Source organism: Vitis riparia, chromosome 8, assembly GCF_004353265.1.
Source record: "Vitis riparia cultivar Riparia Gloire de Montpellier isolate 1030 chromosome 8, EGFV_Vit.rip_1.0, whole genome shotgun sequence".
NCBI lineage: Eukaryota > Viridiplantae > Streptophyta > Magnoliopsida > Vitales > Vitaceae > Vitis > Vitis riparia.
In genome coordinates this window covers 14,137,281-14,163,015 of record NC_048438.1, presented here as the reverse complement: position 1 = coordinate 14,163,015, position 25,735 = coordinate 14,137,281, and the positions used below count along the sequence as shown (strand labels likewise).

At 34.7% G+C, this 25,735-nt stretch overlaps 1 protein-coding gene and 3 long non-coding RNA genes across 7 annotated transcripts; 3 read left to right on the top strand and 1 right to left on the bottom strand.

Moving 5' to 3' along the window:
* The first annotated feature begins 4,647 nt into the window (after window positions 1–4,647).
* Window positions 4,648–7,453, top strand: LOC117919649 (glutathione S-transferase L3-like). The gene is made up of 10 exons (XM_034836857.1): window positions 4,648–4,752; window positions 4,836–4,910; window positions 5,229–5,289; window positions 5,429–5,515; window positions 5,710–5,808; window positions 5,901–6,003; window positions 6,092–6,168; window positions 6,274–6,381; window positions 7,032–7,112; window positions 7,229–7,453. The coding sequence occupies exons 1-10, from the start codon at window positions 4,742–4,744 to the stop codon at window positions 7,235–7,237; spliced, it is 711 nt and encodes a 236-aa protein (XP_034692748.1). The 5' UTR covers window positions 4,648–4,741; the 3' UTR covers window positions 7,238–7,453.
* Window positions 7,454–9,550: 2,097 nt separating this feature from the next.
* On the top strand, window positions 9,551–14,186 carry LOC117919614. The gene is made up of 3 exons (XR_004652107.1): window positions 9,551–9,583; window positions 13,448–13,517; window positions 13,968–14,186. It is a non-coding gene; the product is annotated as an uncharacterized LOC117919614 (long non-coding RNA).
* A 24-nt stretch (window positions 14,187–14,210) lies between these two features.
* On the top strand, window positions 14,211–19,694 carry LOC117919613. The gene is made up of 4 exons (XR_004652106.1): window positions 14,211–14,521; window positions 14,612–14,843; window positions 14,919–15,032; window positions 19,610–19,694. It is a non-coding gene; the product is annotated as an uncharacterized LOC117919613 (long non-coding RNA).
* On the bottom strand, window positions 15,183–25,275 carry LOC117919612. 4 transcript variants are annotated; one of them, XR_004652104.1, is made up of 3 exons: window positions 25,123–25,275; window positions 15,653–20,840; window positions 15,183–15,481 (listed from the first exon to the last, which is right to left on the bottom strand). It is a non-coding gene; the product is annotated as an uncharacterized LOC117919612 (long non-coding RNA). The 4 variants fall into 4 exon arrangements; XR_004652103.1 differs by lacking the exon at window positions 15,183–15,481 and having other exon boundaries at window positions 15,506–15,771; window positions 15,871–20,840; XR_004652102.1 differs by lacking the exon at window positions 15,183–15,481 and having other exon boundaries at window positions 16,513–16,812; window positions 19,345–20,840.
* Window positions 25,276–25,735: the final 460 nt, after the last annotated feature.

Below are 25,735 nucleotides of genomic sequence, written 5' to 3'. Positions count from 1 at the left end.
AAAACTTAAAGCCCACATGAACAAATTTAGGCCCAAAAATAATCACAACTCAATGCCTTGAGAGCCCACCAATAAAACCCAATTGTCACGGACTTAGTTGTTTTCTAAGCTTGTGCGGCACTTAGATAAGTCAAGACATTTGATCTTGTTAAGTCAGTCTTACTCCCAACACTTAGCCTGTTAGGCTAAGATGCTCACGACTCAAAAGTTTAAGAAGGCATAGTAGGCAATTCTTAAGGAATGGAAGCTTTATTACTCAAGGAAGCCTTTACAAGTGTTTTAGGAACTCACTTGCTTGGTACCTTGGCCAAATGAGACCCTCACCTAATTATAGGCACCAATGGAACTCTCTAGAACCTTGGAGGGTCCCTTACAATTCGAGAATATTCTATAACATCCTACACTATTCTATGTACAAACCTATGGACAAGAATATACAAGAGACCTCTGGAATTCTCTAGAAAGCTTTGGACTCCTCTCATACCTTCCACCATAGTGTAGAGTTGTGTGGACTTTTCTAAGCATCTCTAGAACCTTCCACACTCTTCCCACTAATGGCTAAGTGTGGGAGTCTCCATAAGCTTCATGTGCTCTATATAAACCCATGGGGAGGCTCATTTGAAACATCCCATGACACAATGCTCAAAATATCAACTGTGAAGATCAAATGACAGTTTTACCTCACTTTTAAAACCGAAGATCAATGGATGTCAAGCTGATGGAGAGGGACAATGGTTGCACGTTGATGATGGCAGTGAGGGAATGGAGAAGTGGGATGGGAATAGCAATTTGTGAGTTGCGGCATGGGCGAGCAACGAAGACATGGGTATGGTGGAAGGGGTAGCAACATGTGCTAGATGTGAGAGGTGGGCACGTAGGAAGAAAATGGAGATTAAAGAAAGGGAAGGAAAGAGAGGGACGAATGGGAGAGAGGAAAGGAAACGAAAGCAGAGGGATGACAAACAATGCCACGAACCAATTGATATCAGAAAGGAAGGAGGAGCCAGAGAAGCAGCTGCTTTTGGTGCGACAGCAGCCACCGGAGCAGGGGCAACAACATGCGGATGAAACCACATTGACGTCAGTGCTCTTGTTTTCTCTTCTTGATCCTCTTCTTTTTTTCTCTCTAGAAATCTTGCTCTCCAACCTTTTTTTTTTTTCCTTTTATCTGGTCTCTCCCCTACTGAAAAACCTTCCCCTTCCAAATTGAAAATCCCTATCCCTTAGAATAACTAATTATTTATGATTAAGCTATCTATACATATTTAATTTATATTTATTAAGTATAGGCTACCTTGTATGTAGAGCCCAAGTCACATGTATCTTACATGATGGGCCTAAGATACATGTGGCCCAAGAGCCCAATGGGTATGGTCCTTGAGGCATAGAGGAAATTAATAAAAGGGGAAATGAAATTGATTTTTAGTGTCTTTCTAAGTTTTCTTTTCTGAAAATACAAAATGTTCCTGCCTCCCAAGAAAACAGAAAGGTGGTTTTCCTCCTCTATTGCCTTAGAAGAACCATACTTCTTCAAGACCGACAATGGATTTAGGTTTGTCTACATTCTCTAATCTAATCAACATATTTTCTTTATATGATTTAACATGAGATTTCTGGTTTTGGGTTGACAATGAAGTTTACAACAACTTCCTCTGTTTTTTTATCCAGATATCACCCCCACCCCTGCTCTCTTTCTCTCCCCCAGCTTTTCTACTCCAATCTGCCTCTCTGTCCATCCTATGCTTAGCTCACTATGCCAGCCATCATCCTCTATTCAGAGACGTCCCTCTCTCAGCCACCCTTCAGGTGAAATTCCATGTGTATGAACTTATTTATTTATTTATTTCACTTCATGGTTCTATTGCTGTTAATTGGATTTCTTTCTGAAATTTTGGCTGGGTTATATGAAAGAGGTTTGAAGCAGTAAACCTATTATAAACAGCTATTTGCTGCTGATGAAGATGAGACAGACCTATCCAACAGCTTTGTAGTGAAGACATGCCAGAAATTCATTCCTGTGACTGGTAACTACCTTGTCTTTCTATGCATATAGACATATGTATATACATATATGGATGTCACAGGAGGTTGTCAATAGTTTTTTTTTTTGTAATATTTTTGAACTAGTCAAGTTTTTCCAACCTGAGATGGAAATTTTAGTAGTTTGACTTAATGTGGTTCCATAATCATTAAACTTGTTTTACACATAGTCAAAATCAGAAAAATTGCACTCTGAAACCTAAAGACTTATGTCTTGAATGTGATGGCATTGGTCACCTCTGTTTTCTCCAGTATAAATTTGTGGTTGTATGGTTCGAAGCTGGCATGTCCTGTGCTGCCATATAGATAAGAATCCTTATCAATGGGAGTTTTCCAAATTGGTTTCAGATTTCTGCTTGTTAGTCATTACACATTTGCTTTAATTATTGGTGTATTGTTGTTGACAACATTTTCTTTCCTCCTATAGGAAAATATATTCCAACTTTCCATTCTTGATGCCTGAATATTCTTGCCTCTAGTGCAATGCTTCAAGTTCCTACTGTTACTCCCTTTGGTGTCCCGGCTTATTGTTGGACAAAGAATGTTACCAATCACCATCAAGATCTATAATGAAGAGAGCAGTTCAATGAAGAAATAATAGGATGATGATAATAATTGTCAAGTGTGTTAAAAATTTGAGAATCTAGTACTTTGAATCTTTCTGTGAAATGAGCTATAAGTTGGGGTGGGCTAAGCTTGGGCTCAAGTCTAGCCAGAAGCAGGGGCCAGTGACTCAAGCTCAGCACAGTCCAATCTAAGGTACTCTCAGCTTGAGCGAGCCCTTTTGTGAAATTAACCTTAGATTAGGTTCAAACTGGCCTGATATTTGACCTTCTCTTACAATTGTTAGAACTCAACACATAGTCCTTTTTTCTGATCCAACTCCAGGTTGAGTATAGGCCAGCCCAAGCTCAGTCCTTGTTAGATGGGCTCTAGAAAATAGGATTTGAGACGAAATACAAAGAAATGAAAGGGGATCAAGTGTATTTGTACTGACTCTGCGATTAACATTGTCCATTTCCATCCAGTAATTACTCTGGAGTCTGGACACAACTTGGCTCAGGTATGCATAAGAAAGGTAGTTTGTGATAAGGATTTGTGGAGTCAGATTGTATGTATCAAATCATTCCTCTCACAGATTTTCCTACACTTTCGTTTTCTTAATATTGCTTTCTATAAACTTGATAGCTAACATTCAATCTTTGAAGTAGAATGTATGACAACAGTGATGAGAACTGTGCAAGAAAGCCTCCTAGGCTTTTGAGGAACTGTTTTTTCTCTTCTTCTTTTTCCTTCTTTTTCAAATCTGAAGAAATATTTTATTTGCTAAAAATGATTATGTTTATGGTCCAAGATTTGTTTGTTCTTAATGTTACAGCTAATTATGATGGCAATCTATTCGTAACAAGTCAAGATGGTGTCTGGAAAGTAAGTCATTGATGGGATTGTGTTGACTTATCAACATCTTACTCTACGCCCTATAAAATGGGTTAGAACAGGAAATCGGACTATCAAGTCTTGGTGCTGGGGTACTGTTGAGTCTAATGAAGAAATCTGACCAGCCAAAGGAGCTGGGACAGTAGACTGATTTCTTTTAAAATTTACAATTGCTCTTTGTCTGTTCCAGTCCAATTTACAATCAGCCACCAACTGTGAAACTGATATTTATCTGGCTTTGATGGTAATAATAGATTTGATACTAATTTTGTGTGGCTTGGAATAGACTATTTGTGAAATAATATTCTATTTTTCCTCTCAACATTCTCATTTATTTTGTTCTTATTTCCTTTTCTATTTCTTTTATTTTACAAGTATTTTTAAATTTTCACATTAAAAAAAAAAGGTAAATCTATAAAATTGAAAATGAAATAAGGAATAAAATCATATAAAATAAATTATGTGATACGAAATATTGATGTAAATAAAATATTATCTTATATGTATTTATAATCAAACATATTTTAAAATATTATCTCATATCTATATTTATAATAAAATATATCTTTAAAAAACACTATATAAATATTCTATGTATTATTATTACAAATGAATATATTTTTATATTAGAATAATTTCATGGACTATCATTATAATTTAAAATTTTCATTTCTAAAAATAGTTTTTATTTTTCTTAATCAAATGCTTCTTCTTTTTTAAGTAAAAAAAGAATAAAAATATTTTTAGAAAATAAAATTTAAAAATAAGAATTATTTTTAGAAAAACTAAAAATGTTTTAAAAAAAAAAAGATAAAAATAAAAATAGAAAAATAGAAAAAATTTTCTAAACTCATATAATTTTTTGAACTAATTTTATCAAACATAGAATTAATTCTCTACATTTTTTTATTTATTATTATTCCTTTTTCCTAGCGAAGCTAAAAACATTGAAAAAAAATAAAAAAGAGTGATTTTCGCTGTAATATCAAGAATAGAGGTCTAGATCCTTCGCAAGAACCAGGAGAGGAATTCGCAAGACCGGGTTATTCCAAAAATCGCAAAAAGTAATTAAATCCAACGGCTGAGAGAAGAGCCCAGGATTTCATCTTGTGATCGCCCTCACACTGTATCTCTCCTCCGCCGCGCGCTGACTTCCGCATAGCGTCATTGCTCACGATCGCGTGGGATCAATTTCTCCTATAAAACCACTCAGAACTGCGATCTCTCAGGCACCCTAAGCTTCTCGCCCTCCCAGACAGCAGACATGGCCACTACGTAAGATTTTGGAAATTTTCTCCATAAATTTGCATTGTATTTCTTTCAATTAATGAGGTTTTGTTTTGTTTTGAATTTCCTAGATGTGTGGAAGAGCTTCTGCCTCCGGTGTTGGATTCTACTTCTGATCAACCTCCTCTCTTTGATGGCACCACAAGGTTCTTTCATTTTCACTCTGTTTTTTTTTTTTCCGATCATTTGCTGATCCCCTGTTTGGTTGGTAATAAGCTCAAGTCCTGTAAAAGGAAAGAACATAAAGAAAATTCTGTTGTTTCAATGGTTGGGAAGCAGAATGATCGGCTCAATTAGCCGATGTGATACTGTTTGACTGGGTTAACTAAATTTTCTTTTCGGGGCCTTTGGATTTCATTTACTGAGTTTTCTTGGCAACCAAACGGCGGGCGGCGGGCGATTGGTTTTTTTTTTAAATTTGGATTTCTCTTCGGGTTTTATAAAAATGGATTTGTTTCTTGAAGGTTGTATATTTCATATTCTTGCCCCTTCGCCCAGCGAGTGTGGATAACCAGGAATTATAAGGTTGGTTGGTTCTCTTGATTCCCTTGAAAACTCTGCTTCTGCTGTTCTTAAGTTGTGTAATGCAAGCTTTTATGGTTTGGTATTAGATTTCAAACTTCGCGCTTTGATCTTCGGTTGTCTTTAAATCTTTTGATTTCAGGGTTTACAAGAACAGATTAAATTGGTTCCTCTTAACCTTCAAAACAGGCCTGCATGGTATAAGGAAAAAGTCTACCCTGAAAATAAGGTAATATTCTTTGAAAACGATATGCTTTTATTCATTTATTTATTAGGAGACCTATTGAGATGTCTGGTTTTCTAAAATTTTGTGCTTATGGAAAACACATTAGTTGATCATTTACAGTTGATCACACATGCTTTTACATCAATTCAACAAATTATATCCTCTATTTCATCAACTAAGAAGTCGTCCTTTTATAGGTGCCTGCACTGGAACACAATAACAAAGTCATTGGAGAGAGTCTTGATTTGATTAAATATGTTGATAGCAACTTTGGAGGGCCTTCACTTTGCCCTGATGTAAGATTTGTAAAATTCGTTTGTGCCCTTGATGGGCTGCCCCTCTCTGTCTCCGCCTCTCTAACAAAAGTGATGATGTGAAAACATTTTAGGGTCCTGGCAAGCGAGAGTTTGCTGAGGAGTTGATCTCCTACACTGATACATTCAACAGAATTTTATATACTTCATTGAAAGGAGACCCAACAAAAGAAGTCGGTGAGTTGTTTACCTTGATACTTGTGGAATTTTTATTATTACACAGTATCTATGCAGGAGATTGATGGAAGCTAGTTATCTGTAACAGGTGCTCCTTTTGATCATCTAGAAACTGCCCTTCATAAATTTGATGATGGGCCTTTCTTCCTTGGCCAATTCAGTTTGGTAGGTATACTTTTCGTTCATGTTAATGCTGCATTGCATGCCTTTTGTTGATTTTGGGTTAAGTGCTTTCTCATCTAGCTTTCACAAGTAAAATTATGTTTTCAGGTGGACATAGCCTACATTCCATTTGTTGAAAGATTCCAAATCTTCTTATCCGAAGTGTGGAAGTATGACATCACAGCTGGCAGGCCTAAACTAGCAGCATGGATTGAGGTACTTTCAAAAATCATACAATGTTAATAGAAAGATTGATGAAATGTAGTTAGCAGTGACTTTTGTCCATAATGAAGCAGATGCCCTCCTTGTCCATTGATAAACTGTAGAAGTTGCACAAACCTAGGCACAGGCATGCTAGTAGTTCAGAAGTGTGCCTTGGGCTTACAGGTTATTGCTGCTTACCTCCTGAAAGGGTTTTTACTCTTACTCATACTATTTAAGCCTCAGAGTGGATTGTGACACGATGGTCATTGTTGGAAGTGAGTTATATAAATAGGTTAATCTGAGTTTAGAGTGCTGGCTTTGTTGTCTATAGTAAGGGTTTTGGTGGAGAGAGTATTATCAGAATTTAATTGAATCTGAGCATAGTGCAGCATTTCTTGGGGCACTTCTACTGATGATCCTCCCAGAAATTTTTGGCTACACTTAGAGTCTGTTTGGTAGTACTTTTAGGCAATATTTTTAACATAAAAAAACTTTTGATGAAAAATCGGGCATTTGGCAAAATTTTGAATGTACTTCTAAAAAGTTTGAAAATTACTTCTTTTAGTTTTGAGTAAGTGTTGTACAAAGGAGTGTGTGGTGTTATTGTAATGGTCCCTCTTGGTTCTTCGACGATCATCTTGGTCATTCATGTCCTTTTGCAGGAGTTGAACAAGATTGGTGCTTATAAGCAAACAAAATGTGATCCCAAAGAACTCGTTGAAGCTTACAAGAAGCGTTTCCTGGTAATACTTCTATGGCAATCTAGTTTAATGTTCTATGTGTGCTTTTTTCAATTTTCTCTGTGCTTGCAGACTATATATAAATTGCTGACCTCTTGAACGTATTTGCCGCTTTGCAGACCCAGTAATGATCATCTTCCAGTAACAAACAGATCAATTGCCAGCACTGGTTTTCTACTATCTACAGAATAACGGGGCTTGGTTCCCTTTCCCTTTGGAATGTCTCTTAGCCTATTGTACTGTTTTACGTGCCTATATGGTAGAGCTAGAGTTACCATGTAATAGAGCCATTTGGCAGCCATACCTGGCTACATTCATAAATAAAATTGAAGTCTTTTGCAACAGCTGCTTTCATGGGGGCCTCATTTGGAATAATAACAACTCATTTTTCTTCAACCATTCCATGTATGTGCATTTTTTATTGTAAACATTGAGGTGAAGGAAAAATAATAAATGATTAAATTAATTAAATAAGATCATTTTGGAACAAAAACTGCTCCAATGTATGTGCAGTTTTGTTTCGCATCAAGCGAATCAATGCTCGTAAGTTCTGAGTTCTGACCCATTCATTATTACTAAATTGTACCATGCATGGTGCACCCAATCAAACTATATGGGAAACTTATGTTTTGATGGGGTCATTTGGAAAATATTTGATTTTCGGAACACAACTTTATAAAATATGATAACCAGATTTTAATATGGAAAGTAATATTACTTTCATGCACTCTAAGCTGGCTCCATTTTTTGTGCCAAGGTTACCCTCCGACGGCAATGGCTTTTGGCTTAGGTTTTTCGACGCCGAAGGGGGCTTCCTTTTCGGCTTTTTTCTTCATGCTAGAGTGAGGAGTGAGGAAGACGAAAGTGTCCTTGTCATCATTGTTGCTCCGGTGGAGGAAGTCGCAAAACTTCCACCGTTTTGATGATCTCGTGGAGTTGCTTGTCCTGCACCTTCTCGGTGGAGACTCTGTCGCCTTGGGTTTCCACACGTAGTATGTCCCGGTAGCACTCCCTCAAGCTCGTTGACCTCTGATGACGAGCATGAAGTCGTTCCTCTCTCCTCTATCAAAAGCATATTTTTCAATTGAAATTCTATTTCATATTTGAGAAAAATCTGAAGGTGTGAAGGTCATTGCCGCCACCACCACTGTAACCTATTTTTTTTATCTGTAATGGAGACCCGGAGGGCAATACAGCTTCGTGCTCGTCATGGGAGGCCGACGAGCTCGAGGGAGTGTTGTCAGGGACGTACTGCGTGTGGAAACCCAAGGCAGCAGAGTCTCCATCAGGAAGGTGCAGGAAAAGCAACTCCACAGGATCATCGAAATGGTGGAAGTTCCGCGACTTCCTCCACCAGAGCAACAGTGACGACAAGGACACTTTCGTCTTCCTCACTCCTCACTCCAACATGGAGAAAAAAGCCAAAAAGGAAGCCCCCTTGGGCACCAGAAAACCTAAGCCAAAAATCATTGCCGCCAAAGTCATTGCCGTCAGAAGGTAATCTTGACACAAAAAATGGAGCCAACTCAGAGTACATGAAAACAATATTACTTTCCATATTAAAATCTGGTTATCATATTTTATAAAATTGGGTTCTGAAAATCATATATTTTCCAAATGGCTCATCAAAACACAAATTTCCCAAATTAAATCTTATATGTTGGGGTTGACTTGCTTTTTCTCCATTTTTTTTTCTCTATTTTTGTTTATTAAGGAAACAGGGTTATCCTTAAAATTAACTTTCATAAAAAACAAGAAACAACTGTGTACCTTTTATTGATAATGAGATTCTTAACACATATTTTTATCCTACCCTTGGAAAAAAAAAATTGAGAGAAGTGGCTGGGCTGGGCCTCAGATCAAACAGGCCAAACATCACAGTCGAACGACACGTGAGTCCAAATCAATTAATTCATGGAAGGAAACTTAAAATAAGGAGCCAAACAAGAACGTTGGAGGAGAAAAAGGAAAAGAGAAGAACAGTTGCACAGTTGCAGGAATCAAGCGACAAGTAACAACCACCAAAACCCAGACCATCCGAGGATGCCGGACAAGACTTTGAACCTCCTCAACAATTCCCAACTCTTCAGGTACACGGTACACCCACCATTTTCTTCTTCTGTGACTGTGCCCACGTGTTCTTGCCCCCCTTGTTTCTCTCCTTCGGTTTGTTCCATCATAGCTTCACTATCTTTCTAGGTTTTCAATCTGTTCGTGCTCTGCTCACTTGGATTCTCTTGAACATAATGTCTCTTTTCTCCCCATTTTATTTTGTTTCGGATTTGGTGGGGTCTGGGCTGGTATTCGAATGAGTGGGTTACTGAGAAATATTTGAGACATTTGAGTTTTGGTATGAAGTTTCGTATTGGGATATTAGAATGTGGAAACTGAGCGATATGGCGGTGGACTTGCTGGTTTTTGTAAAGTATGTTGTTGTCTCTATTGAATAGGCGGTCGTTGGAGGTTGATTCCAGGTAATGATGGAGTTTTTGGTTTCTTTTTGAATGTTTTATAGGTTGTATAATGTTACCCGCTCTTCATTTTGGGCTACCTACCCACATTTAACCCCAATAAAAATATGACATGTGTAAAGTGCATATCATTAAAAAATTTATAAAAACTTATCAAACCGATAAAGATGACTTGTTAGTGAAAAATAATCACATGCATTTCATATATATCTAAATATTACAACTTTTTTATAATTTATTATTAAATATCAAATATAATTTGTTATTTAATGCATTACCTAACTCTATCTAAAAAAAGAAAATCTTACCTACTACTTTTATACTTTCATTATTCATATATATATAAAAAAAAAATAGTAATATAATATGAAAATTACATAATTTCAACTACCAAATTACAAAATATGTAAGATGTATTTTGATGAATCAAATTTCAAGATCAAGTTTAAAACTTTTTTTAGAGAGAAAATTTAAAATTTGTATTATATGAAGAAGATGAAGGATTTCAAGTGATTACAAGTGTCAAAGGTAATATTTGATATTTTTTTTATCTAAATATAATTGTTGTAGGAAGAAATGTGATGTTAAATAACGATTTTAGAATTTTTTATGAGTTTATTATAAAATTTTGTTCTCAAATTGTTATTAATATTTTTATATAATTTTTTTTTTTTGTTCATAGATTAAATTTGAAAATGGAGTTTTATATGTCTTGAAGGATGTCAAGTGATTACAAGTGTTAAAAGGTAACATTTGATTTTTTTTTTCCATTTACATATAACTATTGTAGGTAGAAATGTCATGTTAAATGACATTTAAATATGTGATGATTTATAATATCTAGATTTTTTAATTTTTTTTTTCTGAGTTATTTTTAATCAAATTGAGAGCATTTAGTAATTTGTTATGAAATTGTCATCAATATTTTGTAAAAGATGGTACGAACTTTGTAAGAGAGGATACGAACTTTCTAAGAATGGGTACAAACTTTCTAAGAGAGGGTACGAACTTTCTAAGAGATGGTATGAACTTTCTAAGAGAGAGTACGAACTTTTTAAGAGATTGTACGAACTTTCTAAGAGTGTGTGCGAACTTTCTAAGAGAGGGTGCGAACTTTTTAAGAGATGATACGAACTTTCTAAAAATGTGTACGAACTTTCTAAGAATATGTACGAACTTTCTAAAAAAGTGTACGAACTTTCTAAGAGATGGTACGAACTTTTTAAGAGATGGTACGAACTTTCTAAGAGAGGGTACGAACTTTCTAAGAATGGATACGAACTTTCTAAGACAGGGTACGAACTTTCTAAGAGTGAATACGAACTTTCTAAGAGAATGTATGAACTTTCTAAGAGAGAGTACGAACTTTCTAACAGAAGGTACGAACTTTCTAAGAGAGGGAACGAACTTTCTAAGAGAGGATACGAACTTTCTAAGAGAGGGTACAAACTTTCTAAGAATGGGTACAAACTTTTTAAGAGAGGATACGAACTTTCTAAGAGAGAGTACGAACTTTCTAAGAGATGGTACGAACTTTCTAAGAGTGGGCGTGAGTTTTCTAAGAGAGGGTACGAACTTTCTAAGAGATTATACGAACTTTCTAAGAGAACTTTCTAAGAGTGGGTGTGAACTTTCTAAGAGAGAGTGCGAACTTTCTAAGAAATGGTACGAACTTTCTAAGAGTGGGTACGAACTTTCTAAGAGAGGGTACGAACTTTCTAAGAGAGGGTACGAACTTTCTAAGAGAGGGTACGAACTTTCTAAGACATGGTACAAACTTTCTAAGAGATGGTACGAACTTTCTAAGAGTGTGTACGAACTTTCTAAGAGTGTGTACGAACTTTCTAAGAGTGTGTACGAACTTTCTAAGAGTGTGTACGAACTTTCTAAGATATGGTACAAATTTTCTAAGACATGGTACGAACTTTCTAAAACATGGTACGAACTTTCTAAGACATGGTACAAACTTTCTAAGAGATGGTACGAACTTTCTAAGAGTGAGTGCGAACTTTTTAAGATAGAGTGCGAACTTTCTAAAAGAATGTGCGAACTTTCTAAGAGATGGTACGAACTTTCTAAAAGTGGGTACGAACTTTCTAAGAGATGGTACGAACTTTCTAAGAATGAGTACGAACTTTCTAAGAGAGGGTACGAAGTTTTTAAGAGTGGGTACGAACTTTCTAAGAGAGGGTACGAACTTTCTAAGAGATGGTACGAACTTTGTAAGAGATGGTACAAACTTTGTCAAAGAGAACACGAACTTTGTAAGAGAGGGTATGATCTTTCTAAGAGAGGGTACGGACTTTCTAAGAGATGGTACGGACTTTCTAAGAGAGAGTACAAACTTTGTGAGAGAGGATACGAACTTTGTGAGAGATAGTACGAACTTTGTGAGAGGGGGTACAAACTTCCATAATTTCTTTAAAAGTAATTTTTTTAATTTCTTTTAAGAGTAATTTCCATCATTTCTAAGCTTAATTAGTATCAATAAATAATATTATTGTATTTCCATATGGAAAAAAAATTTGAAAAGTTTGAAAATTTGTAAAATTTTCGAGGGTAAAGAGAATGTGACGAAAGGTGCTAAGAATGTGAGGATTCCTCGCATTCTTTGTACAATTCCTCACATTATTCGTACCTTCTACAATTACTTAGTGTTTTAATTTTTTAATTTTCTTAAAAGTAATATTCATCATTTCTAAGCTTGATTAATATCAACAAACAATATTATTTATATTTTTAAGTGGAAAAAAAATCGAAAATTTGTTAAATTTTAGGGTACGGAGAATGTGAGGTAAGGTACGAAGAATGTGAGGATTTCTCATAATCTTCATACCTTTTCTCACATTTTTCATATCCTCTCTAATTTTTTAGTGTTTTAATTTTTTAATTTTTTAGGATAATTTACATTATTTCCAATTTAAAATTTTTTTAATGCTTAATTTTTTTTTAACAATTCTATCAATAATAACTCAAAATAATATTATTAAACTATGTTATTGTTATTTCAAGTTAAAAAGTAAATCTAAAATTTTAAAAATATAAATAATTTAGGGTACGAAAAATATGAGAACAGTATAAAAAATGTGATAAATACATGTTTGGTACTTTTATCACATTTTTCATATTGATTTTTAGTTTTAAAATTTTTGAAATTACAAATTTATTTTCGAAAATACTATCATTAATAACTTAAAAGAGTATTAGTAATTTATTTTATTGTAATTTAACTTTAAAAACCTTAAATTCAAAAAATGTAAAATTTGGAGAGTACGAAAAAAAAATTAGGACGATCTAATTACCTAAACTTTACATATGATTACCAAAATGTTGAATTTTTATTAAAATACTCATTTCATATTAAAATATTATCATATTCATTTTATGTTGAATTTAAATGTTTAATAATTTGTTAAAAATAAAATAATATAATTATGATATATGATGATTTTTTTTGTTAATAAATATGTTTTCAAATTTTATATCATTTTATTTTTTATTTTTTTCTAATTCTATTTTTATCTAATATTTATTTTATTTAAACCCAAAATTGTTGAGAATGGAGGAAGAAAGAATTTCCCTTAACTGGGTGAAATTTTTATTTCAAATTTAAAATGGATGTCCAAGATTATAATCTTGGCCATCCAATGGCTTGAAAAGCTTTTTGGGTAGGTACCGAAGAGGTACCCTAGAATTTTCCATGTTTTATATTAGTATCTATCTATCATATCTCTCTTGTCTGTCATTGTCATCAAGAGTCTGGAGATACGGAAGATAGATTGGACTTGTTTTCTCGGATATATAGAAATGAGATATTTGTCTGTTTGAATTTGAGAATCTTGAGAATCTACACGTTGATGTTGACAGAGACGCCTATGGATTTGCATTGAGACCTCAACACCTTCAAAGATATAGAGAGTGCTGTGAAATATACAAGGTACTTAATGGCTAGGTTTATTATTTATTTATTTATTTATCATGACTCGTGGAGGGATGTGTCAGGCATGCATTTATAAAATTAGAAAATAATTTGTTGCTAATACTTTTCTGGTTGTAGGGAAAAGATGACACATTGTGTATACAACTTTTAGGCATTTTATTATATTAGGAACCTAGGAAAACAAGGAACCACTAAATGGGTTGGAATATGTTCTTTGGCTTAGTTGAGTTGAGTTGCTCATATTTGAGGGACCAAGATGAAATATTCAAAGTTATCTTTCTTTTTCATCCCCCACCCTTACTTTTCTCAGCAAATAACCTAAAGATGAATCATCAGATGACCAACATTGTTACGCATTAATATTTGATATTTGATTTGATGAAGCCATGTTTCTAGCATTAAATAGCAAGGACCATTTTCTAGTCAGCTCTGTGTCAATGTATTCAGGAGGAGGAAGAGGAGAGAGGACACATAAATGGAAGCAATTCCTTGAACAGCAAAAGGAGTCTTCTCTAGTTTGTGCTTTTGTGGAGGAATATAACAACACTTTGCTTACTGAAATTACACGGGAGGAAGCAGAGTCTGTTCCAGGGAGGGGTGGGGAAGGGAATGTGTCAAGTAGCAAGAAGTCTGTTTCTGATGGTTCAACAGAAAGTGACCAACAAAAGGAGGTGTTGGTGGCAAAAGAAACAAAAGCTGATAAGGTCCGAAAATGGGCCCGGATTCGATTGTCCCTTAGTGCCATCGAGAGTACAATGAGTTTACGCATTAAGGAGAGAAAGAATATGAAAGATGAGCAGATAGGTCGAAATCATCCTCCATCCATAGAAGAGGACTTTGAGGAAGTGCTCTCTTTTAATTTGATATCAGATGACAGTGGGAATGAATCCTTGGAAGCAAGTGCTACTGCTAATGGGATCTCACCAGAACCTTTCTTTCCTTGGAAAGAAGAACTAGTGTGCCTTGTTCGTGGGGGACTGCCAAAGGCTCTCAGGGGAGAGGTGCAGTTGATACTATTGAATTGGTTGGTTTTCGTGTTCTCATGTTAGAGAGAAATTATTATGTATGTTACTATTATATTGACATTACAGGTATGGCAAGCATTTGTTGGTGCAAGAAAACGCCAGATGGAGAGATATTACTAGAATTTGATAGCTTCAGAAACTAATGCTGGTGAGGGCAAGGATTATGGTAGCTCTTTATCAGTCAGTGGCAGTAAGCAGCCCAACGCAGATCATGCCATACCTGAGAAATGGAGAAGGCGGATTGAGAAGGTCATTAGATGCATGGGCCTTGGACTTTATCGTTCAATCTTTTTGATTCGTAGGTGCTACTACTTGTACCTTGTATTGCACTCTAGGAATCTCCCTAGCCTAACTTCTCGTGTTCTCTATTCAGGATTTGCCTCGAACATTCCCAGGCCATCCTGCTCTAGACGAGGTTGGTAGAGATTCCTTAAGCCGTTTGCTTTTAGCGTATGCTCAACATAACCCCTCTGTTGGGTATTGTCAGGTAACTAGAGTTCCAAGAGTTTCTATCCTTTGTTCTCTTAGTTTAATCACTATTGATATTTAGGCTATTGAAATCATGTTGAAAAAAATGGTTAGTTGTCTTATTCTAGTAGAAAGTGCTTTAACTTTGTGGAACTGTTGATGCCTAATTATTTTGCTTCATACTTGGTTTCCATGTTGGTACCACACCTTCTTTTGCTACTTGTGCTACTTGATACAAGGGTACAATATTTTTCTAACTTTGTACATTATTATATTCTTATATGTAAAGATCAAAAGGGAAAGGCTTTCTGCTTTGGAGTTTTCACCTTGCCTTGTAGGTGGTAAAATGACTTGCATTATTCTTTTGCCTTGAACAACTGGTTTTCCTAAAAGTTTAAGTTGTTGGTATTATAATCTCGAACACCATCTGTCATCTATGGCCCCATAGCTGCATGTGAAGACACAGGCCTGTTGGCAAACAAATCTCTTTAAGCTTTGCACATGGGCTCAATAAATTGGGGAAATAAACATGTGGTGAATTTTGAACTCATGATCTCTCACTATTTGATAATGACATGACTTTTATTTTAAGAGTTATGTTTATAAAGGTGATGGCACATACAATGTGTGTGGATTTACCTTTAAAAGTAGGGGCAGTTGTAGCATTTCAAAAGAATCCATCGTGCTCCTGCTTGCATTGTTGTGAACATCTTCCACACAAATTTTGCGACCATCATCTCCCTGGTCTGACATCAAACCTGAAAATCAAAACAAACAGTTAGTTCTATCCAAATTTTCAACAATGATATGTAATCCAGAGTATTGTATCTGAAGAAAAGATGAAACAACCAACTCACTTTTTCTTGTTTTTTATCCCAGGAGGAAGCTGTCCCCATATACATAAATCCTCCCCTACCTTACACCCCCATTTATCTTTTGTCCAAGTCTCTAAACACTTGACAAGCAAGCTTATCTTTTGTTCAATAGCAACAAAACAGCTGTTTTGATAGCTGAATACAAAAAAAATATCGAAGTCTGTTCCACTGGGAAAACATTGGGGGCATATGTGATACATATATATTGATTATATAGACATACATATTGGAGCTACCAAAAATTAAACCACCAGGAGAATGGTCTATCTCAAAACCTGAGGGTGCACAAATTCACCTCACCCTAAAATAAGGACCATGAAAAAAAATGACCTCCAAACTTGCAGGTTGACCATTGACCTGACCGACGGACCTGCGCCTAAAAAGATGAGCACAACTACTCTTGTCCCCATATTCCCAAAAGTCAACAAAGCATGTGGCAGCTTGCAGAAAAGCCAACCCCTTCACAAGAATACCAGCACCTATACAGAAAAATGCCTGTAAAAAGAAATCACAGGCAACAAAGAGAAAGAGAGTCCTCCCCCTTTGAAAAAACCCACTCTGTATCCAGAAAATAAGGAATAAGAAATTTTCAGTTATCCATGAAGATTTTTGAGCATCTTCACATATGTATACTATCTGTTCTGTTCTGTTGCATCATATTGTATGTCCTTGCCAATGTAAGAAACAGCAAGTTGTGTTACACAGTATGTACCAAATATAAGATTTAATGAAAATAATACTTGCCAGCCAATATGATAAGAGAAAATTTAAACAGTATCTATGATAAGAGAAAATTTCATGAAGATAGATTGAAGAATCTTGATCACTAGCTGATCTGGAAGGCGAGATTTTGGGCTTTTGAATATCCGTAGGAAGGTCACCTCCAAACTAGTTCAAGGGGACAACTGTATTTGTTCAGAGTATCTGTTTGAAACAGAAATGAAAACTTTGTAAGAGCTCAAAATGTATAAACATGCAAGGATTCAAAATGTAAACAAAGCATGCATTTCCAATGGGTGGGTTAATAGGCTAGCATGGAAGCATGCTCAAATGCACCAAAATCTGGGACTGTTGAGTTTAAGCCATTAGGTGCCAATTCTCCTACTGACCAAGGGTAACCCATTCGAAAAACATGGACCAAAAGCTGGGACTACTGACTTCAAGCCATTAGGTTCCAATTCTCCTACTTACTAGGGGTAACCCATTCGAAAAACAAAGGGAAAACTCTCTCTTACAAACATGCACACATTCTAAGAACCAGCTAAAAGAATAAATGAATATATTTGAAAAAACATGGCTTACTTTAGACAATCTAACTCTCCCCAATATTTTACAAATTTATCAGTATAGGATGAAATGATACGCTGCATGAGAAGGGTGTCTTTTGCATTTGCATGTGAACCTTTCTAGTGGTTAAAACATTTTGTCTTCTAAAGCTGCTGCTCAACAAGATTCTTATCTGAAAGTGACACATCTTTTCAAGCCATTGTCAAGTTCTATTGTTCATGCATTTTCAGAGTTCGGCAGACCTCCTACCACCAATAGTTTGAGGAATCAACATATGTTCAAATGGAACCTTGCTTCCACACACAAATGGGTTTCCTTATCAAAGACATTGAGTAACTATATATTCCATGGATAGCTAATATTAAATAACTCATCTCTCTGTTATTACAGCATTAGAACTACATAAGAATAGTCACGGAGCTCCCTCAAGGCTACTTGTTATTACTCAAAAGTTACTTAAGAACTTTACTTCTCCATCACAACTAGATCTTGCAATCCCAACGTACATATGTAGTTTGGTTATTTTTTATAATCCATTACTTTTTAGTCCCTTTCCCTATCAATTTATTCTGATAGTTCCACTAATAGTACATTTCTTAGCAGACCTTTTGATCTCAATAAACAGTGTAAGATGACCCAATTGATTGGACAACTGCACTACTAAAGTTATATTTTTTTACCAACATGCCAGGATTCCTCACTTTAATGGTCTAGTGACCAGAATATAGTAAGACGGTGGGAGATAGGCTAGTTGCAAAGATCTGATGTCCCTACATGAAACCATACTTACCAACCATAGAACCTGTAATCAAATTAAAATTTTCACCATATAATGATGATCACTCTGGAAGAAGATAATAAACCTACTAATATTAAAAACACGCTTTCAATAATATCTGCACATCTCAATTGTCAGTATTGTTTGCCCTAAAAATTTAACTATCAGTATATTTTTCTAGATCCTATTATGATGGTACATAAGTTCATTCTTGTAAAAATACATGACTTCATTCTTAAACAACAATAATAGTCTAGTTATGGTACAACAGACTATTATTATGGGTTCAATTAACTACTAATCCGTTTTGTTTGACCACTTATCCATCAAGTTCAATGCCTAAAAGAATAAGAAAAAGAAAGAAACATCATTTCCAGCCAACAGCTTTGCTTCTACATGGTAGGTCTCCAACTCTCTGGTGCACTTAGTCAACTAGGTCCCATGTTCTATTGGTCATTGTTATACCCAATTTCACAAGTAACAGCTTCTGGCCAACAGGAGGCACAAAGAAAAGTTGCTAATTCAGGAAAACTAGTCAGATCATTTTTAACTTAGTGGTTTGCTGAAACCTTGTTGCAGTTTTAGCCATCATACTAACCTAAGGTTCCATCTCCTATGTTAAGAAAAGTACTAAAGGAGTCAAGATGGACAACTTATTATATCATGCATGATATTAAGAAGTATGAGGAGGTTCGGGTGGCTGAGAAATCCAAGTAGCCTGCTATGAAATGGGATTTCCCATTTCATAGCAGGATGGAAGCACCAGGTCTGAAAAATAATTACAGAAAACCCTAGGACCAAATATAAGGATGAAAATTCAAGGAAAAACCTAGACAAGCAAACTATGGATAAGAACAGACCTATGATACATCACATACTAGCTTGATTAGGCTATGACAACATCAAGCTTTTTTTTTTATTTTTTTATGATAAGCTATGACAACATCAAGCTTGATTACTTCTAGCAGTGTTTTTCATTACACCAAAAAAACATATGCTAGCTCTCAACTTGTCATCTTGTTGATGTGTCTTTCAATATGCCATATGGGCTCACCAGTAGGTTCTAGAATGAGTACTTTTTAGGTTTCTAATTTCATACTAATCAATATGACAAGCAGAATGTAAAAGAAAACTAAATTCTGCTAGCATAAAGATACACTTGGACAGAACTAAGAGAAGATAAGTGAAACAGAATTTTTTTATTCAATAATTTACCAACACCTAGCATTAGTGAAAGAACAACTTAGCAATGTTATTTCCTACAAATGAGTTATCTAGCTAGACATGATGGAATGCCTATACTTTTTGCAAAATCATAGGCATCTCCCACATGCCTCTTGGATAACTTATATGAGGGATGCAACATTTTTCTAAACAACTAAGCTAGTTACCATATTTTTGAAGCATCATACATCTCTCCTTTCTCTCTTAATGAAATTTGACCAAAGCTGCTTCTCTCTATGAGATCTATTTTGTTTCAATTGCTTCCATTCCTTCTCACTAGCATCAACACTTCCATTTTTCCCAGCTATCACATTATCACCTCCTATGTTTATCCCCATAGCCTTCAACATTGTACTGCTCCTGTTCAGGCCATTGCCTTCATTTTTACTATTTGACATGCTTCCAACCCATTACTTCCTGTGTTGCCTTCAGCAGGCAAGCCCAGACCATTGGAAGAGCCACATTTTGGAGCAGCTGCTGTCATTTTCTTCAATCACAACTCCTCATGGCTTAGTGGCAACCGGTGTTTTATGTTTTAGACGGGTTATTGTTGATGGTTAAGAGGCCGAATATGGAGATCCAAGCACATCCCTCTCATTCAGCCAGAATGAGTTTTGACTGCCATCTCATTAGCCTCTTATCTAATCCAACAAACTGTGGTAACATAAAAGATCAACTTTCATAGGTCAGAAAGCAGGGCATGGATGTGAACATTTGACCACTGATGTTAATGCCACTTCTTTTTCTTCTTCCTTTTCCCCTTCATTTTTTCATGGTGTCGGGGAGGTCACCATTAGCACAGAAAAGAAGATCATAGGAAATAATAGACAGGAAAACAGCAGCCAACATTAGCACCTATAACAAGATACTGTCCAAAAATTAAAACAGAGGAAAAGTAAAAAGCTTAAGCCCTTGCTAATCAAACCATTAGAGAACTATGAATATTTTTTTTTTTCAGTTGCAGAGCCCAGATCAAAACTACTGGTTCCCCCATATGAGCACTGATCGGGAGATTTGGCACTTGAATGAGATTGAAAATTACATGTCAATTCCTTTTTACTTTGAGCTATTATCACTTGGAGAACCGCCTTCTATGTTCCTGCAATGGGACTTATTAGCATTTGAGGCTACACTGTAACTGAATAGCAGCGAACAACATATGGAAGAATCTGTTCAAGATTCCATCATAAACAGCAAAAATATTTTCTGGATCCTAAGCTTCCTCATACCTTGAGAAGGCTGAAAGGCCCAACAGTCACAAGAGATTGCCGTCATCCTGAACTGTGTTTGTTGTGTGTTCAACTTCTGTAATCCTCTTGAACGTAAGATCAAGCAATGGTGGTTCTTTTGCATCATTAACAGTTTCATTATTGATTTCTGATATCTTTAAGGGTCCATTTGGATCTTCAACTCTCTGCTGTCTGTAAAAGCCAAGTGATCTTGGGGATTACATGTATCTGATCAGCAGTTTTCTCCAAATTTCTGGATGAGCTATCACCCTGTCAATTATTCCTTGCCTCACTAGATTTATTAGAGTCAACGTCAGAAAAAATACTTTGATTTGTACCCACAAGAGCAGTTGGAACCTTAACTGGATGCTCAAGTTGTAAATCCAAATGTCTAGATATGCCTATCTTCGAGTCTTTGCCCATTGAAACATTGCCTGAGAAAAGACGAAATAAAACATGTTTCAACAGGAAAAACAAAATAAAAATAAAAATAAATGAAATAAAATGATATACAAAGACATTACACACAGCTGAAAATTTAACATGCATGCCTAAGAGATTTCCAGGTATATCACAACTGCAAATTAAGAATGCAAATAGAACATGTTATAGCTGCCATCTCGCCAGTCTAATCTAATATGGCTGGGTGGTGCATTGATTAGAGCCTTAAATTGTGGCACATATGGTAATGAATTATGCAAATGTAAAGGCTCAATTCACCCAACCCAACTTGAATTGTTGCTAAGATCCTACCCATGGATCTAACATATATCTTAAGTTAAATCTCAGGTCTAAAGGATGAAAATGATGCAAGTTGAAGAAGTTATTTACAGTCATGGTAGAGAAAAGACTAGATATGCTTAGAGCGAGCTCCAAGAGTGTGAAACACAAGAAAACTTTTGACAAATGAAAATGGAGTAATTCATAGCATGAGAGATGAGAAATGAAAGTTATGGAAAGAGTTGGAAAGCAAACAAACACAAGAAAGAAGATTAACAAATATGCTTAAAGTTCAAACATTCTAATTAGAAATCAAAATTTGGCAATAACATATACTATGAATTTGAGATAAAATTTGGAGTACTTCCCAAGGTCATTTTTGGGCATGCTATATATCGTTTCAAAGCTCGAAAAGTCAAAAATCCTATACTTCAAACAGTGTCAAATCAAAGTTGAAACGAGGAAGATATGGGTGATTGAAGAGAACTAGGCAAAGAGAAACCAAAGAAATATCAGTTTCGCTCGCATGTTCATGTGAATTTTCGCATGAACGTGTGAACTAGAATGGAAAGCTCACTTTTGTAGCAGCTTAAAAACCTATTGGAATCACTTTCATATGAACATGCGAATTTTCGCATGAACATGCGGAATACACCAGAGAGCATGCTGAGAGAGCAATGGGAATAAATTTTGCATGACCATGCAAAATGGAGTATCCTTGTGCAAAATTAATAACTTTTCACTAAAGGCTCTCATGATTCAAATTTTACAATTTTGATTGAGAGCCCTTGATTTGGAAAGAAGATTTTACATGTTCTCTAAGATCTTGCCATGTGTCAACTTAGCTTTTGACCTATAAACAGGGCATTAGATTTCCTTTTTAGGAGTTCTTGGATATTCTTGGAGGTAGAAGACGATATTGAAAATTCTTAGTTTATTTTCTTTATTTTATTACTTTAATAAATTGTTTCTAATTTCTTTTATTAAATAATGATTCTTTATTCTTCTTTTATGGATTGTGTGAATGAAATCAACACCATGAGAGGTTTAAAAAGCTATCTTGGGGTATGAAACATGAAAACTTAGAGTTAGAGCCAAGGGAAAATAATGGGTAAAATCAAACTAAAAATAAAATGAATGAAAGGTTGAGGCATAATAAATAAAATAGAGATATCCTCTAATGTTAGTTTGAATTAAAAGATGGTACAATAGCCCATTCCTTGATACTAGGAATTCTTGGTAATTCATGATCCTTAATTATTTGAGGTTTTGTTATTGTTATATATCCTAAAACAAATCTACATAAAGTGGTAGAGGCCTAAATCCTAGACCTAAACCCAATTTTCATATCCATTCATCTATTTGGTATTTCAATAATAGAATAAAATATTAAAAGTTAGAATATGGATGCAATCTTGAGTTATGGAACTCAGGTTGATCTCATTTGACCCCACATTCTGAGAACCCTAATACTAACTAAAATTGATACCCTTGTTTTGTTTGAGGCCTTATACCCAAAGTTGGATTGTGGAACCTCCAATCTTAAATCATTTGAATTAGAAGTCAATAATTCTTTTGCAATTTACTTAGGTTTATTTTAGTAAATTCAATTTTACGCATTCTCAATTCAAGAAATTGGGTGAAAAACAAATATTTAGACCTAGTTTGACAACTTCCATTAGGTTAGTCCTTGAGGACGATACCCACACCTCTTTAAAAGTCGCCAAAGCATACAAAGAAGAGAAAAAACGACTTAGAGCCTCGTCACTACACCACCTATCCTCCCAAAATCTCACTCTTCTTCCATCCCCTACCAAAAATACAAAATTGTTTTTCATAAAAGGTCATTCCTTTCTAATTTCCTTCCAAAGCCCCCATACCATACCCCTCCCTTACTTCTCGGGTACACCAACCCCCCTTCTTCTACCCCATACTTCCTACTAATAACTTGATTCTAAAGGGTCCCACTTTATTCCACAAAGCATCAGCTCCATTTACCCAAGAAAGCTCTATTGAGTTTAGAGAGGCATCTAACACCTAAGCCACCATTTTTTTTATCCAAACAAACAATCGACCACTTCACAAGATGGGGCTTCTTCTCCAATTTCCACCCCACCCCAAAGATTTTTTAATATCCTCCATGGTGGTAGCCCATTAGTTGCTACAGTAACTACCTAGACCAAAACAAAATGTTAGGATTAACAAATAAGACAAAAGAGAAAGAAGCAACATGCCTTTTAATGCATCCAATACACAAACGTGGGGCTTCATATATGGACAGATATTTTAAATAATATTTTCATGAATCTATAAAAATAGTAAAGCACAATTACCATTGAAACATAAATATTATTATAATAAAATAGCATAATCAATTCTTGAAACCCATTTTTCCGACTACCTAGACATGGGATTAAGTCCATTCAACTTATCTGAAACCATTATCATTTGAAAAACTAATGTTAGTAGGGTACCACACAAAGGGGGTGAATTGTTGTATTTAAAAAGATTACAATATGTGCTTTGAATATTATAACTAAATTTTAACCTATGAGATATTAAAAAATCAAACAAATATGCAATGTGGAAAACCCCCACACTAAATGTGGAGATATAAAATTACAAGGTCTAAGATCTCAAATCTAAATTCACCGTATGAGATCAAGTTATACAGAATTACCTAGTTGTTTCATCTTACAAACTTACTCTCCAAAACCTATAACTTGATCTACGTCCGTGATGCAACAATCTCCAATTACTTCAATAAATACTTCTCAGTCTTGTTGAAAGGATGCAGGTCTTTAAACAACCCAAGATTCAATACTTTAAATCATTCTTGAGAGATTCAGAATGTAGGACAAGTTATGTTAAGTCTTTCTCAATGTGTTCTCTAAAAAAACACATTTGGGTAGGGTATATATAAGAAAAAAAAAATAGTGGAATTTGAATCAATTTAGGAGTTATATTTTACTTAAAACAATTTAGAAATTTAAGAGTTTTACAAGAATTTGGAAAGATTTCATGTTTTAAATTAAAAAATAAAAAATTGAATAATCTTAAATCCCCAATTTAAAATTTCTTTCCAAATCATTTTTATTATTTGAAAAGATTTTTCTTTTTAAATTTTCAATTTAAAATTCTTTTCCAAATTAAAATTCTTAATTTAAAATTTATTTCTAAATTATTTTGATTATTCATAAAGATTTTTCTTTTTAAATTCTCAATTCCAAGTTAATTAAGACTTTTAACTATCCTATCTAATAAAAAAAAACCAACTTGTCTTTACTCAATGTTTTTTTAGACTTACTAGAGTAAGTCACTAACTAAAAAATTAAATTTGAATAAAATTTTCAAGGCACAGTGTAGACTCATTGTCCTATTTTTGGGTTTCCTCCTGACCTAAACTAAACCGCTGTCTCCAATAGGCGCAGTCTTTGTACTGGTTGCACATGCTCGAGAATGGATAATATATTATTCTATCATTTTGCTTCAGCACCCATTTTTTAATATTAAAGTTCTAGATTTGGCTAGATTAGCTTTTCAAAAAACTTATTAACAGACCAGCATTATGCAATGTAGAACATGGGCTACCTTATAGTCTTCTAATTTTTCCTGAAACCTGATCGGTGACTACAATCAGACAACAGTGTCATTCTCCACATTTGTTCAACTGTCCATCCTTCTTCAACAAATCAACAAGGTCCTCCATCATCTCCCTTTCTTACGGATTTTGCTTCCAAGATTACAAAAATGATCATATTTGCCGACATCAAAGAATCAACTTTGAGTACAACCCTAATTTTGCGAAAACTAGATGCAATCTACCTATCTCAGACCTGATCAATAATTTTAAAAAAAAAAATGTGGAATCTAGGAAATCTGCCCTACTTATAACCTGCAATTGGAATGAGAGCAGAGCCATAACTGGAAATTCAAGATTCTATCTTCTTCCTCAACAGAACCATGGTTTCAACATCTTAGTTCAAACTTACTAACCTGAGTACCGCATCCGCATCTCACTGTAAGACCTCCGATGATAAGAAAAAGAGGTACGCACTGGAACCATGGAGTTTCTCGTGGCGCTTGGGGCATCCAGATCAGAGATTGTGCCGTCCTCTGGTTGATGAGGAGAAGGCAACATGCCGTTACGATTTGGGGGATTTCTGAAAGGAAAAATAGGCGGTAGATTCAAAATTAATTCTACAAAAACAACCATAATAAATCTCAAATCAACAATCTCAATAAAATCTAAATTAGCCGTTGTTTGATTAAATTTAATAATTAGGTAATAATTTAAGTTAGATTTAGTTAAGTTATTCTTCAATTATTAACTTAAATTTAAATTTTAATAAAGTAATATTCTAAATTAAATTTAGTTAAGTAATTCTTAAGTTGTTGATTTCAAATTTATTATTTAAGTATTAAGATGGTTTGATAAAATTAACTTAAATTTTTTTAAACTATTAAATTGACATTATTATTATTATTAATTTTAATTCATATTTATTTTTAATAATCTTAAATAATAACTTTATTTATTAAATAATCATATTAAAAGTATTTAGATATATAAAAAACTATAAAATATTTATTATGAAAAATAATTCTT